Source organism: Myxocyprinus asiaticus, chromosome 29 (genome assembly GCF_019703515.2).
Source record: "Myxocyprinus asiaticus isolate MX2 ecotype Aquarium Trade chromosome 29, UBuf_Myxa_2, whole genome shotgun sequence".
Taxonomy (NCBI): domain Eukaryota; kingdom Metazoa; phylum Chordata; class Actinopteri; order Cypriniformes; family Catostomidae; genus Myxocyprinus; species Myxocyprinus asiaticus.
Window position 1 is genome coordinate 70,001 of NC_059372.1, and position 16,124 is coordinate 86,124.

A 16,124-nucleotide genomic window follows, 5' to 3' on the forward strand; every position below is an offset into this window, starting at 1 on the left:
TCCACAGGAGTTTAACTCGCCCCTGTTGTACCCAGCAGCTCCCTATGCTGTACTTCACCACTTCCTCAACTTCTGCTGCTTTCTGTCTGTCTGCACCAGAGATGATTCTTTAGACAATTCTTGCAGATTGAGAAGGACTCAGCTGTTCCAGTGTAGTTCAAAAGAGTAATTTTTTGCCTCGTTGTGTACCTCAGGGAAAGTAAACATGTAAGGATCTGTTCACAGCGAGCGCGTCCTTGCACATATAAAGCTAGATGCAGCAGCATCGATAGAGCAGAACGCAGGTATCTTGAGACGTGATTTTAACAGTTGAGGTTTTATTCAACTTGTCACAGCATCTAAAAAAATCACTTCCAGGGCTTCATTGTGCCTCCTCGGGGCCAGTGGCCCGCCGATTACCCTTGGGCCAAAGAAGGCCAACTGGAGATTGAGGCGGAGTCAATGTCAAAGGCAGAGTTTAGCTGAGTCAGGTCAGAGGTTTCAGCAGCAAGATACTCATTTCCCAATTTTTCATATCTAGCTATCAGCTAACCTTCAGCTGATCAACAGAGAATTGTCAGTACTGGTCAGTAGACAAAATCAAGTCTCTTCTGAATATCTGAGCTGATGAAAATGTGCAACGATCGACAATATCAGCCGAAACGAAGACATCAGTCAGTATATTGTCACCGAACTTGCGAAGGATCCAGCACACAACGGTACAGGTTTGGGAACAAAATAAAAAAATTGCTAGTTAATCTCCAGAGTCTGATACCTCAGCTTGAGTTTCCCTATTGCTTGTGAAATGGGCGGGGTGTGTGACGGTGGCACCAGGGTGGCGTATAAAGGTCTATATGGTGGGAATGCATATTGGTCTCGTGCCTCAAGGTCCGAGGCTATTTGCCAGGGCTGACCAGTTGATAGCCCTGGCTTACACTAGTCCAACAGTGGAAAAGCGACTATTGAGTGATGTTTGCCATGAACAACCAATGCGTGAAGCTTGGAGAAAATCTGTTTACTTCTCTGCTGAAGATCCAGAGATCATTATGGATATATGAAGACTTTAAACATTTACACAACAAGAAGAAACACAGCTGCTGCCCACGGAAGTTTGAGGTGACTTCTAGAAAGAAAATATTGAATATAATGGGTAATTTAATTTATATAAGATCACAAAAAGATCATACAAGCTTATTAATTTTAAAAACATAAAACTCTGTATATTTAAAATGTAAAAGCTTTTATATTTATTTAAATTAAAAGTGTAACGTGTGATAGTTTGTGTGATAGTCTGCTGTATAATTTTAACCAGTATATTTGTTCTGACTCGTCACACAATAAATGCGCCTTTAAAGTGTGAGAATAACCTTACAAACACTTCTGCAAACAGTATTTTTTCTGAGGTTCTCAGCATACAGGTACTGTTAATATTTAAAGAACTGCAAAGAAATTCAGTACTACACTTTTAATCTGCTGCACAAAAGATTTAATCAATCAAATAAACAATCTTATAATATCTTAATATACAGGCCTTATATATTAAATCTTAATATACAAATCTTAATCCATTAAATATACAGTATATATACATTAAATAGATTCAGGAGGTGTGACTTTATTACGTCATAGATGTCACTTTACTCGCAATATGTTACCCAGAATAAAACCTACTCTGGAGCAGGTTAGCCATGTAGCATAAGGTGTTATTGTGATGATAACCGGTAAAAACAAATCCACCTACTTGAGACCGAAAAACCATAGTCAAAGTTGCACTGAAACTGGCTTCATGAGACAGGCCTCAGGAGGGTGCTGATCCAGTTAAGTTATTTTTTATTTTTATAGTGCTTTTAAATAATACACTGTTTCAAAGCAGCTTTAAAGAAAATCATACTTTAATGTCTTAAATGTCTTAAAGTCACTAATCTCTGTCCTGTATACCAGCATCATTGCCTTGAATATGATGCAGGCAGCTACTGGCACCCAGTGCAGGAAGACGAGGACTCACTTAGGTTTTTTGAAAACGATGCGTCACCACTCTCTGGATCACCTGGAAGTGGTGATCTTTCATCAAAATGTCTGGAAGGCAAGCAGAGATTCATGCTGTAATAAGAGTTCAAGCTGTATGTCAGTGGTGTAGCAATGATAGGAAGAGCAGTGTGCTTGAAAGCAATATATTGTAGAGAAGAGGAGGGGGCCGAGCACTGAACCCAGAGGTACACTAGTGGTTTCTGATGTGATTGAGGAACCCCTCCCCTGCTCTAAGACCAAAGACCCTTTCAAGGTGAGTCAGTCCACTCAGCCAACTTTGGAACACTCTCGGGCAGCTATTTTCTATGGATTCAAGCTGTATAAACACAAATAAACGTAAGTACAGCTCTTATTTACTTAAATGAGGAAAAACCAAAATCTTCAAAATGATTGGTCAAGATAACGATGAAATTATTTTTTTTAAATTAAAGTGATTAAATCATCAATGGTATCATTAATTGTGCTTCTTTAGCTCATATCCCGCTAAAAAACACTTTTTCTGGCCAGTCCAGCTAATGAGCATGCGTGTTCTCGAGTTGATTGACAGGCGATGTCTGTATCTGATAGGTGATTGGCTCTTTTACCTGTAAGGTGGGACTTCCTGTTCTACATCCACCATATTGGATGTTCAAATTCTCACATTCATTTTAATACAAGTGCTCCATCTCGGACTGAATAGACTCTGATAAGATAATTGTCATATAGACACAAACTTTCTTCTTCAGCCATTTATTCCTGTGTCTGCTTGTTTCAATTGCTAGTTTTTGTCTGTGGAGTCTTTATCTTGCCAAGATGGCTTGAAGTTTTTTTTTTTTTTTTTATCTGTTACTGTGTGCTGACAATATGCAGTGATGGACGGTCTGTTTAGAGCCTGATCGCTGCGTTTGTCTTTGGTGTTTCGATTGAGTTTGCCAGTAGGTCATCAAATCATGCTTCAATTTCAGTTCAGTTCAATGAAGTTTTGCTGGCAGGACAACTGAAGTACAGCATTACCAAAGTATTTGAGAGTTCATGTACACTGTGAAGTTTAAATTAACAAAAAGAATATGAAAAAAAAAAATCTTCAATCCTATTTACAATTACACAAATTCCAAGAAAAAAGAGAAGGTACAGTAGAGCTTTCGGTGGGTAGTTGAGTCCATTTGATGTCAAAATTGGGTTTGATTGGCTGGCATTAAGGAGGTCCAGTACAGTTTGCAACTGGTATGAAAGCATCTGGCCTAATTTGTGGAAATGAACTGTTGTTTATGATTTTAATGCCTCCACATCAGACATACTGTGGCTACTGTGGTAAACACCAGATGAGTGGACTCAATGTTGATGACCCAAAAGTATCTGCGGTTTATATTCAAATGAGGGTCAGTGGAGTGATTGTGATCAGGTTCTGTTCGGTGCTTCTGTGTCTGACAGGAAGAGTTGGGAAACATTAATAGATAGTGTTTCAGCAGATGTGTGTGTGTGGTGTGTGTATAAATATCCTCCCAGCTTCAGCTGTTGCTGTGTTTATATTTAAACTGATCTCCTGTTGCACACACACTCTTCTCAGCTCGTAGTGTGTATGCGTGCGTGTGTATGTGTCAGTGTGTTTTTGTTATATTATCTTTATTTTCATGTTTGTCTAGGTTTGTTTGGGAATGGCCTACTGGATGCTGGAGGTTCCGTCTCCGTAGCAACACTAACCCCCCTCACCCTGTTGACCGATGGGCACTTTAACGACACCTTCACCAACCCCAACCTTATGACGGCTGATAACAGAACCGTGCCGACACAAACTAGCCCCACCCACCCAGCGTGGGACTCCGCCCACTGGATGCCTCGTGCCGATACCTCTCCATCATCCTCAGCAGGTCCTGCCCCCACAGCCTCTGCAGACTGGTTGACGGTCATCTCCACGGTGAAGAGCATGAGCACCGAGGCAGGTACGGTTCTGAGATGGTAGATGAAGGGTTACATGAATATTCCCATTAATTTTCTACTTCATGTCTATTGATGTCATTTCTGTCATGCTGTTGATTACAAGCAAGTAAAAAATGCATCTCTAAAAACTTGTCCAAATTTATTACATTGATTAAACTCAAATGAATTAAGTATTCAGTCTTGAGTCTGTATAGATAGATCTGTAGAGTAAATCTAAGAACATTTTCAGACCTATCGTTTGTTTGCTTTTTGTTTCCTGGGTTTCGGTTTGCTTTCACAAGACTTTTCTTAAAAATTTAAGAAAAAAGTCATATGTGAGCAGACTGTGTATGCTTGTATTATCATAGAGGCATAGGGTGGGTGATTGTACTGGTAGAAATGTGTCAACTGGTACCAAAAGTATTGTTTATATAGTGCTTACGCAAAATATCTGAATGTGCTTTCCAATCAGAGGTTGTGCTACACATTAGCATTATCCATCATTATCTGTTACTTCTGTCAAGTCATTTTTATTTGTATAGTGCTTTTCACAATACACATAGTTTCAAAGCAGCTTTGCAGAAAATTATGCTGTAATGTCTTTATTATCTTAACCCTTCTGTTTAAGGGTAATTTTTGACTTGGGATTGGTAATGAATACGTTATAAATACAATATCTCAAATTTAGCCCCTGTAACCCCATACTGTTCTCTAGCTCCCCCACCAAAAATGACCCGAAGGACAAAAGGAGGGTGCAGTTTCTTAAGGGGTTAAAGTCAGTTTTCTCATGGTCACTTCTCACATCACCTTTCCTCTCCAAAGATTCATCATTGTTACTCATGGTTATAATAGGGTTAATGGTTTTGTTGGTCCTTGGGGTCAGTTTGAGTTCTCAGCACAGAGATGTTCTCAGAGACTAAGACTTTCTCATTGAGTTGGTCTTGGACCGATTGTTTTGGTGCAGATCCGAGTGTGATTATCATGTTTTATATATATATATATATATACACACACTGTATATATATATACTGATGAGCCAAAACATTATGACCACTCACAGGTGAAGCAAATATAACGTTGATGATCTCATAACAAGGGCACATGTCAAGGTCTGTGTAGATTAGATGGAAAGCGAACAATCAGTTCTCGTGGTCAACGTGTTGAATGCAGGAGAAATGGGCAGGAGTAAAGACCTGAGCGACTTTGACAAGGGCCAAATTGTTATGGCCAGATGACTGGGTCAGAGCATCTCTGAAACGGCTTGTGGGGTGCTCCTGGTCAGCAGTGGTGAGTACCTACTGTCAGTGGTCCGAGGAGGGACAAACCACAAACTGGCGACAGGGTGTTGGGTGCCCAAAGCTCATCGATGTGCGAGGGCAATGAAGGCTATCCCATCTGGTCCGAACCGACAGAAGGTCTACTGTGGCACAATTCACAGAAAATGTTAATGATGGTTACGGGAGGAATGTGTCACAACACACAGTGCATTGCATCCTGCTGCATATGGGTCTGTGTAGCCACAGACCAGTCAGAGTGCCCATGATGACCCCTGTCCACTGTCGAAAGCACCTACAATGGGCACGCGAGCATCAGAACTGGACCTTGGAGCAGTGGAAGAATGTCGCCTGGTCCAATGAGTCCCGTTCCCTATCTGTCACTCATTCGACGTTGTGTTGATGTAGTGACACTAGGGGTCACTCTTGGGAGCCCGAGACACCTCTGGTCTTTGATAAAAGGCCAATGAAAATTGGCGAGTGGTATTTGCATGCCACTCCCCCAGACATATGGGTATAAAAGGAGCTGGTATGCAACTACTCATTCAGATTTTCTCTTCGGAACCGAACGCCCCTGGGCGCTTCGGCAGAAAAAAGAGAGTATATTTTCCTGAAAGAGTATATTTCTCTAAAAGAGCAGCACACATGGAACGTCTTTTTAATGATGTGTCTTTTTAAAGATGCCTTTCCGATTGTGTGTTATTCCTGGTTGCGGTCGTTACCTCTCAACTTCAGACGGTCATGATCTCTATCTTTCATGTCTGGGCGTGACCCACACGGAGGCAGCATTCGTGGATGGTTCATGTTCTCACTGCGAGAAGTAAGAAACTGTAAGAAACCACCCCAGCGGCTCCCTGCCTCGGTCCTTCTACCTACGGGTTTGAGGCCAGCGCGGCTAGCACTGGGGGCGATTTGGGGACCCCAATGGGACCGCCTCTGCCGGGTATCCCCCCACGGACCTCCCATTCCCCAGCATGCTCGTCTGCCCCGATCGGGCTTCCGGATGAGTCTGCCGGCTCGTCTCACGGCGAGTTCGACCTCTTGTTCAGAGCCCGCGAAGCTGATGAGCTCTCGAGCGCAGCATCGGACAGCATCCAGTTGGACGCAGAAGCCTCAGCTGGGCTCCCCCCTTCGGGGACGATTGCCCAGTCACAGGCTGATGCAGAGATGACGGACATGCCGCGAGCGTCGGGCTAGAGTGGAACCCTCCTCTCTCCACTGAATCCTCGCGGCTCGATGATTGGTTCCTGGGCTCGCGGTGCCACTCAAAACAGCCGCGCCCCGCTCCAGTGCCTTTCTTCCCGGAAGTGCACGAGGAGCTGACAAAATCATGGGAGGCACCTTTTGCTGCCCGTTCCAGATTTCTCAGTTCCCCCGCCCCCACTACTCTCGATGGCGGGGCGGCCAGGGGCTATACGGTGATTCCCCCGGTGGATAAGGCGCTCGCGGTGCACCTATGCCTGCAGAGCGCCGCCACCTGGTGTGGACGCCCAAAGCTCCCATCCAAGCCCTGTAGGTTCACATTGTCCCTGACGGCCAAAGCCTACAGCGCTGCTGGACAAGCCGCCTCTGCCCTGCACGCCATGGCTCTCCTTCAGGTCCACCAAGCCAGGGTGCTAAAAGAACTGCACGAGGGTAGTACCACCACAGATCTGATGCAGGAACTGCGCTCGGCGAACGACCTCGCTCTCCAAACGACGAAGGTCACGGCCCTGTCTCTCGGGTGGACGATGTCCACATTAGTGGTCCAGGAGCGCCACCTTTGGCTCAACCTGGTCGAGATGGGTGAGGCCGACAAGACATGGTTCCTTGCTGCCCCCATCTCCCAGGCTGGCCTATTCGGCGACACGTCGAGGACTTTGCCCAGCAGTTCTCGATGGTGAAGCAGCAGACGGAAGCTATCTGGCATATCCTGCCCCGGCACGGCTCAAGATCTCACACCCTGTCGCCAAGGGCATCCCCCTGCGATGACTGCAATGGCTCCGCCGCAGCCCGCCCCTTCGGCCCGGCCCCAGCGTGGAGCCCACTGCAGGATGCAGATGCCACCCGTCTCGCAGCCGGCCGCCAAGAACCCATGAAGGTCGTCAAAGCGCCCCTGAGACGGGCGACCCAGGGTCGACGAAACCCACTGCATTGGAGCTGGTAGTAAGACCACTCCATCCCCCGGTGGAGGGCCGAGTGGAGAATCTTTTGTTGCCTTTTCATTTGATTTCCCCGTATGCCCAAGTGGCTGTGGTACCCAACAGTTCAGCAAAAGCGCGGTTTCCTCCTTCCCTGGGTCACATACCCGGTGTGCACGGTCATCATCACGACCACCGTCCACCTTTTTTCCCTTGCAGGATTGGCACTCCAGCAGCAGTCTCCCTGACCCTGCACGACCAGCTGTGGACACATCCGCCCCCGATGTGACAGTCTCCACGGGTTGCGAGGACAGGCCTCTTCCTCCCCCATCCCAGGCTGTTCCGGGGGTGGTCACAAGGAGCCAGGTAAGTGCTTTGATGTCCCTAGACTCAGCACGGTCACGACATGGTGTGGCACCTCGAGCTCTGCCCCGCCGCGAGGCCCCATCTGCCGGTACGTCCGACGACGTTGTCCCTTTAGTCCCCCTCGCGCAGAACTTGGATGCGTGGCTTGCGCTTTCCAATCCATCGCGATGGCTACGCAATTCAGTTCGCCAGGCGTCCGCCCAGGTTCAGCGGTATCCACTTCACCTTGGACGAAAATGCTGCTACCTTGCACGCGGAGATCGCCACCCTCCTACGGAAGGGTGCGATAGAAACTGTCCCTCCGGCCGAGATGAAGAAGGGGTTTTACAGCCCCTACTTCATTGTACCGAAAAAAGGCGGTGGGTTGCGGCCAATCTTGGACCTGCGAGTACTGAACTGGGCTTTACACAGACTCCCATTCAATATGCTGATGCAAAAATGCATTCTGGCGAGTGTCCGGCATCAAGATTGGTTTGTGGCGGTAGACCTGAAGGACGCGTACTTTCACGTCTTGATTCTACCTCGACACAGACCCTTCCTGCGGTTTGCATTCGAGGGTCAGGGGTATCAGTACAAGGTCCTCCCTTTCAGCCTGTCCTTGTCCCCTCGCGTCTTCACGAAGGTCGCAGAGGCAGCTCTTGCCCCGTTAAGGGAAGTGGGCATTCGCATTCTCAACTATCTCAATGATTGGCTAATCCTAGCTCACTCTCGTGACATGTTGTGTGCACACAGGGACTTGGTGCTTTCACACCTCAGCCAATTAGGGCTTCGGGTCAACTGGGAAAAGAGCAAGCTCCTTCTGGTTCAGAGCATCTCTTTTCTCGGTTTGGAGTTGGACTCAGTCTCATTGACAGCGCGCCTCACGAACGAGCGTGCACAGTCGGTGCTGACATGTTTGAAGGCGTTCAAACAGAAAACAGCGGTCCCACTGAAACTCTTTCAAAGGCTCCTGGGGCATATGGCATCCTCAGCGGTGGCCACCCCGCTCGGGTTGATGCATATGAGACCGCTTCAGCACTGGCTTCAGACTCGAGTCCCGAGATGGGCATGGCGCCGCGGGACACATCGCATGGTCATCACACCGGTCTGTCAACGTCTCTTCAGCCCTTGGACCGACCTCTCGTTTCTATGGGCAGGTGTTCCCCTAGAGCAGGTCTCCAGGTGTGTCATGGTCATGACAGACACCTCCAAAATGGGCTGGGGTGAAGTTTGCAACGGCAGAGGGGGCTCACAAACTATGTTCCCTGGTTGACTTCCTCCAAGCCCTGTGGCAGTCGAGTTTTCGGAGAGACTCGCTGCCGGCCCAGTACACATGCTAACTAAGAGCCCTGTTCTGGGGTAGGTGCTCCGCATGTAGTGGTTCCCTGTAAGGTAACCCCATGCGATGTATATCTTCCGCTAATTCGTTTCCCTGTTGGCAAACTGCATCTTCCTTGGGCAGAGCCCCCTCTGCCACAGTCTCCATGTTTGTAGTAACTCCTGCCCCGTTGGGTAGGATCTACCATGAGACTCTCCACATGGTCGGCAAGACCATGTGACATATTTTCCACTTAAATATCCCCCCCTCTCTTTGGGCGAGGTGTGGTCTCCTAGACCTGGCAGCCCAGTCGGATAATCCCCCTTGTTTTATAGGGAGTGGAAAAAAAGAAGGGGAAAAGAGGCCACGACTGGGTTAGCCTGTCTCTATCTTTTGGGTAGTCGACTTGTCCTCAAAGGGCTGTTCGACACTCATAAATATGTTGGGGGAGTTTACGTGTCAGCCTGGTGCGCTGGCTACGAGGCACACAGTTGTCTGCCCGTCACACACCGCCAGTTCACATAACACAGTTCAGCCAGTTGCGGCGTTTTGTATAGGGACCGCTAGTGTCACTACATCGACACAACGTCGAGTGAGTGACAGATAGGGAACGTCCTGGTTACTTGCGTAACCTCCGTTCCCTGATGGAGGGAATGAGATGTTGTGTCTCTTCTGCCACAATGTTGAACTACCCACTGAAATGGCCGGACCTTGTCTTGGCTCCTCAGCATAAAACCTGAATGAGTGGTTGCATACCAGGTCCTTTTATACCCATATGTCCGGGGGAGTGGCATGCAAATACCACTCGCCAATTTTCATTGGCCTTTTATCAAAGACCAGAGGTGTCTCGGGCTCCCAAGAGTGACCCCTAGTGTCACTACATCGACACAATGTCTCGTTCCCTTCATCAGGGAACGGAGGTTACGCAAGTAATCAGGACATTTTCTTTTACATCATGTGGACGGTCGGGTGTGTGTGCGTCGTTATCCTGGGGAAGTGATGGCACCAGGATACACTGTGGGAAGATGACAAGCTGGTGAAGGGAGTGTGATGCTCTGGGCAGTGTTCTGCTGGGAATCCCTGGGTCCGACCAATCATGTGGACATCAATTTGACACGTGCCACCTACCTAAACATAGTTGCAGACCAGTTACACCCCTTCATGGCAATGGTATTCCCTGATGGCAGTGGCCTCTTTCAGCAGGATAATGTGCCCTGCCACACTGCACACATTGTTTGGGAATGGTTTGAGGAACATGATGAAGGTGTTGCCCTGGCCTCTAAATTCCCCAGATCTCAATGCATTTGAGCATCTATGGGATGTGCTGGACCAACAATTCCAATCCATCTCGCAACTTACAGGACTTGAAGGATCTGCTGCTAATGTCTTGGTGCCAGATACCACAGGACACCTTCCGAGGTCTTGTAGAGTCCATGCCTCGACGGGTCGGTGCTGTTTTGGTGGCTCATGGTGGACCAACAGCATATTAGGCAGGTTGTCATAATGTTTTGGCTCATCAGTGTATATATATATATATATATATATATATATATATATATATATATATATATATATATATATATATATATATATATATATATGGCTAAACGAATCGAACTAAGGGAGAAAATGCACCAGGTTCCAAAACAAATGCTCCATTTGCTCACAGACTGATGGGTGAGACTAAATGATTTAATGGAGAGAAGGTAACAATAAAATGTTTTGTTGTCGATAGACTTTTTCTCGCATTGTCATCTGCTTGATACCTCTGTCTGTTTCTCTGTCTGTCAGTTTCAGTTTAAGGAGCTTTATTGACATGACAAATATTTGTACATTTGTATTGCCAAAGCGTTTACAGCTGAGATCAGCATACAGATAAAACATACAGTGAAAACAATGTACATGATATAAGAAAAGACAGTGTAATTGACAGAATGGTAGAAGGGATGTGTCTCTCTCTCTCTGTCTGTCTGTCTCTCTATTTGTCTGTCTCTCTATTTGTCTCTCTCTCTGTCTGTCTGTCTCTCTATTTGTCTGTCTGTCTGTCTCTCTATTTGTCTGACTGTATGTCTCTCTGTCTGTCTCTCTATTTGTCAGTCTTCCTGTCTCTCTATTTGTCTGTCTGTCTCTCTATTTGTCTGTCTGTCTGTCACTCTCTGACTGTCTGTCTCTCTATTTGTCTGACTGTCTGTCTCTCTGTCTGTCTGTCTCTCTATTTGTCGTTCTGTCTGTCTCTCTGTTTGTCTGTCTGTCTGTCTGTCTGTTTGTCTCTCTATTTGTCTGTCTGTCTGTCTCTGTCTGTCTGTCTCTCTATTTGTCTGACTGTCTGTCTCTCTGTCTGTCAGTCTCTCTATTTTTCGGTCTGTCTGTATTTCTATTTGTCTATCTGTCTGTCTATTTGTCTGACTGTCTGTCTCTCTGTCTGTCTGTCTGTCTCTCTATTTGTCTGTCTGTCTCTCTGTCTGTCTCTTTACCCTTTTAATATCAAACATCTTGTTTCTTTGTTCTCTACAGACAAGCTGCTAATCTAATTTAAACACAGATATTTGTCCTCCATCTCTGTGTTTCTGTCCGCACGTGTGTGTGTGTGTGTGTGTGTGTGTGTGTGTGTGTGTATGTTATGACCTCTACAGGATAGTGTGGTGTATCATTTTATTTGTCTCTGTCTTCTATCCAAATGTAATGATTAATCATATAGAGGTCTGAGTCTGTGTGTGTGTGTGTGTGTGTTCTTGTCTTTCTGACTTTGACTTGATCACTAGAATCACAATTACTATCAATGACTCTTTAAAAGAACACACACACGAGCACACACACACGCACACACACACAAGGACTCTGAAGAGCACAGAAATCTCTCGTTCCTTGTCAGCCAATCAGATTTCACTTTTGTACTGTTCCAGGTTCCTGCTCTGACATCACAGAGAGTCAGTGTCACATGTTGCCGTACAATCAGAGCGGCGTGTTGCCGGGGACGACGGTGGTCAAGGGCAGTGAGCTGCAGATGTTCCTGAAGTTCTTCAGTTATCTGAGTCGACTGTCCTGTTACAGACACATCATGCTGTTCGGATGCTCCATCGCGCTCCCACAATGCATCAGCCACGGAGTGCGCAGGTCAGAGATGCGTCTCTTACATTACATTAATGAATTCAAATATGAGTGTCATCGTGTTTCTCTCATTGATCAGTTTCAACACTTTATTAGCATTACAAACAGACAGACAGTAATTAGCAGAACATTACTGTTATATCACCAAAGTTAAATCAATCAAATGAGATTGATGACAGAGCAAAAGATAAAGATGAATGTTGTCTCAGGCCTCACTGAGATCCTCTGTGGTGTATCCTGCTCATTGTATTTCAGTGGCAGTCCTGTGCAAACAGAATATGAATGTGTTCAGGGACACAGGTGATGTTTAGTCCACATAATATCATTGTTAAATCACTGTAGATTGATTCTCCTGTGCACCAGAGATTTATTCATTGATTTGAGATGGCCAGTTGTATATTTTTGTATTTCCAGACAATGTTGCTTTCTCTTGTGAGGTCTGTCAACACTGATAATACATCAACCACCCTTAAGTGTAGGTCACCGTTTGGAAAGAAGACAACAGAACTCTGGAGCCAGAACTGAAAAATATATTTTCTGCTCAGACTAACCCATTTCATTTCTAATCCCTGCTTCTAGCAATGTATTTTGTTGTGTGTGAGCTTCCCAGTAGCTAATGTAACTGTGTTTGATTTGGGTTGTAATTTGGTTTAATCAGTTTGACAATATTTTTCTGTTTAGTGAAACATCCAGACTGAAGCTCTGGTCCAGTTGAGGGATAGTTATACAAATGTTATTTATTTATTTATTTGCATTTTATTTTTTTATCAGCATAATAGTTTCAATGTAGAGTTAAAAAACTAAATCTTAATGTCTTAGTATTTGTTATTTTAATGCTCTGGAGCTGATAATCATGTTCTCTAGCATCAACCTAATCTAATCTAACCCTTCAACGGAAGCAAGAAAATCTGACCTTTTTCTCACATTTGATTCGTGATCTAGAAGAAGTCCAGAACCTTAAATAGTGCTTCAAAAACTTAAAACTGTTATGACAGAAATCCCAGATGTGGTCTCAGACTTTAGGACCTCAGTGTACATTGATATTTATTCATTTATCCAGAGCAGCTTACAAATGACAATAACACAAACAGAAATGAATAATCACAACACAAGTATTGTTATGGTAGCACTTAATTTTACAGTACTTTCCTGGTACATATATGGTAAATATGTTGTTCCTACAGACAAAGGTGTAGTAACGAGGTACTCACCGTAAGTGTTCGTAAATGGTAACTAATATGAAACATTACTGTACTTACAAATGGTACATATATGGCAATTATTTTATACCTACAGACAAATGTTGGGTATCTTCATCCATGCTTGTATTCCCCCACAAATACTGTATAACTTATGTATTAACTACAAAGTACACTTTCTATTCTATATTACATAACCGTTACATAGAAAACACTAGATCAGACGTGTAAGTACAGCAGTGTAGTATATCGTGAGTTGTGTATCTCTCTAATGATTGTTGTGATGTCACAGGACTCTGGTGCTGCCATGTCAGTCGTTCTGTGAAGCGGCACGTGAAGGTTGTGAACCCGTGCTGCAGATGTTTAACGCGTCCTGGCCGGACTTCCTGCGATGTTCTCAGTTCACCAGTAACAGCGGAGCAACAACTGAAAACACACCAGTGTGTTACACACCACAACACACCAGAGGAAAACTCTGTAAGTCACACACAGATTCACAGCAGGTTAGAAACAGTGTGCTTGAAGTATTTTACTAGTATTTTGTTATAATATTCTGATTGATGATGATCTAATTATTTATCTTTGTTTTGATTTTGTTTGTCTTAAGCTGTGTGTGGAGGAAGTGACAACTTTCTGTGTGCAAGCGGAATATGTGTCCCTCGGAAACTAGTGTGCAACGGATACAACGACTGTGATGACTGGAGTGATGAGGCAGATTGCAGTAAGAGTGTGTGTGAGAGAGAGAGAGAGAGAGAGAGAGAGAGTGTGTGTGTGTGAGAGAGAGTGTGTGTGTGTGAGTGAGAGAGAGAGAGTTTGTGTGAGAGAGAGAGAGAGTGTGTGTTTGAGAGAGAGAGTGTGTGTGTGTGAGAGAGAGAGTGTGTGTGAGTGAGAGAGAGATGTGTGTGTGTGAGAGAGAGAGAGTGTGTGTGTGAGAGAGAGTGTGTGTGTGTGTGTGTGTGTGAGTGAGAGAGAGAGTGTGTGTGAGAGAGAGAATGTGTGTGAGTGAGAGAGAGAGAGTGTGTGTTTGAGAGAGAGAGTGTGTGTTTGAGAGAGAGAGAGTGTGTGTGTGAGAGAGAGAGTGTGTGTAAGTGAGAGAGAGAGTGTGTGTTTGAGAGAGAGAGAGAGTGTGTGTTTGTGAGAGTGAGTGTGTGTGTGTGCGTGCAAGTGTGTGCTAACCCTCCTCTCACACAGTAAGTGTCACATGGCTTGGTGCACTATTGCATTTCCTGGGCAGTATTTAGCACTGTGGCATACTCCTAATAGGAATGCAGTATTTGTCATTTGCTCAATATGGACACTTCCTGTATGCAGGGAATACCCAGATGACCTGCTATATTTGCAAAGATCTGCAGTATACATCAGAACACACTGCCTGAACTTGGGGTATAAGTAGGGTGGCCAGACGTCCCTTTTGTCCCGGTATTTAAGCACTTTTTCTAGTGTCCCAACGTGTGTATTCTAATCAAAGGTAGCCACGGATATGGCTTGTAAAACCAATAAAATCACACTGTGTTATTTGAAGTGCATGATTGGATTAAACTATCCAATCACAATCCCCTATCAGCAGACGTCCAGTTAGTGAACTGATTGAAGAGTCAGTTTGAAAGAGTACACAGATGAATTTGTGGCTGGAAAAATGCCAAGGAAGCGTGCATGTACATTTAATGAGGATCTTTAAATAGAGTTTAAATTTCTAAAAAAGAAGTCACAGCCAGAGCCGAGCAAAGTGAGGTGTGAGATTTGTGGAGCTCGCTTTTCCATCGCCCATGGAGGCCGCACCGACATTGCGCAGCATGTTCATACAAAAAAGCATGCGGATGCTGTTAAAAGTAAGTGTGCCACACCAAGTGTTAGCGATTTTATTGTGAAGCAAAGTTCCGAATCTGACAAGGTGCACGCAAGTGAAGGACTTTTTGCTCATCATTCTGTTGTGCACGGCCATAGCTTTGCACATTCATGACCTGAGAAAAGTCTTGCAGGCCAGGCTGGAGGAATCATTCATACCCTCTGACATTAAAAAGCAGTTGGATGCCCTGGCTGAAGCTGGTGACATGCAAGCGGATGATTTCTTTTGTGCAGTGAGAAACTTTTATTCAGCATCGATGGATTACCTCCAAAATTGGAGGTAAAATTGGAGAACACAGAAAAACTTGAGTGGGCCCTACTGAGAGACATCCCAGAGTGGAAAGACATTCAGAGCAGTCTCAAACACTTCTACTCCAGAATTAAATCTTTGATGAGTGGGCTTGCATGAAAAACATTGTCACTCGTCGCATCACTGAGTGGAACACGAACAAGACGGCCATTTCTTAGAGATGGACAGATGTATTTTGTGAGCTGGAGAGCAAGACCATCAACTTCAGAGTCTTAGCCAAGGTCGTAGAGTTTGTTTTATGCCTGCCTGGGACACCTGCATCTGTGGAGTGTGTTTTCTCATTAATGAATGCAGCATGGACACCGGATAAATCTTGACTCACTGTAACAGTCACGAAGGCACTGCTATTTGTACATCTTAATGTTGGACTGGACTTCTCTGCATTTTATGATAAACTCTTGAAAGACAAGCGCACACTGAGGAAAAATTGCTGCCAGCGAAAAGTACAAGATGACAACAGTTACAGATGCGGATGCACCCTCTATTTCACATTGATCTGCGCCTAGGTAAGGATACATCAATTTCATTTTTGCTGGGAGAGGGCTGTCCCCTTTTCCATAAGCAGGAATCTGGTCACCCTAGGTATAAGGGAGTGCTGTGGCCTCAGGAGCTGGATTGAGAAACACTGCACTAGGCCACTGGAGACACATGAACTGTTCACAGCACACACTGAAGATGTTCTGAACTCATTGTGTTTCTCTC

The 16,124-nt window shown here is 45.2% G+C and overlaps 1 protein-coding gene across 1 annotated transcript in view; it reads left to right on the forward strand.

Annotated features, from left to right (window-relative positions):
- The window catches only part of LOC127419819 (atrial natriuretic peptide-converting enzyme-like), a 53,627-nt gene that overhangs the window by 4,303 nt on the left and 33,200 nt on the right, over positions 1–16,124 (forward strand). Inside the window, exons 3-6 of the mRNA XM_051661578.1 lie at positions 3,630–3,926; positions 11,864–12,074; positions 13,560–13,744; positions 13,875–13,988. Of these exons, the coding sequence (XP_051517538.1) occupies positions 3,630–3,926; positions 11,864–12,074; positions 13,560–13,744; positions 13,875–13,988 (807 nt within the window). The remainder of the gene's footprint in view (positions 1–3,629; positions 3,927–11,863; positions 12,075–13,559; positions 13,745–13,874; positions 13,989–16,124) is intronic.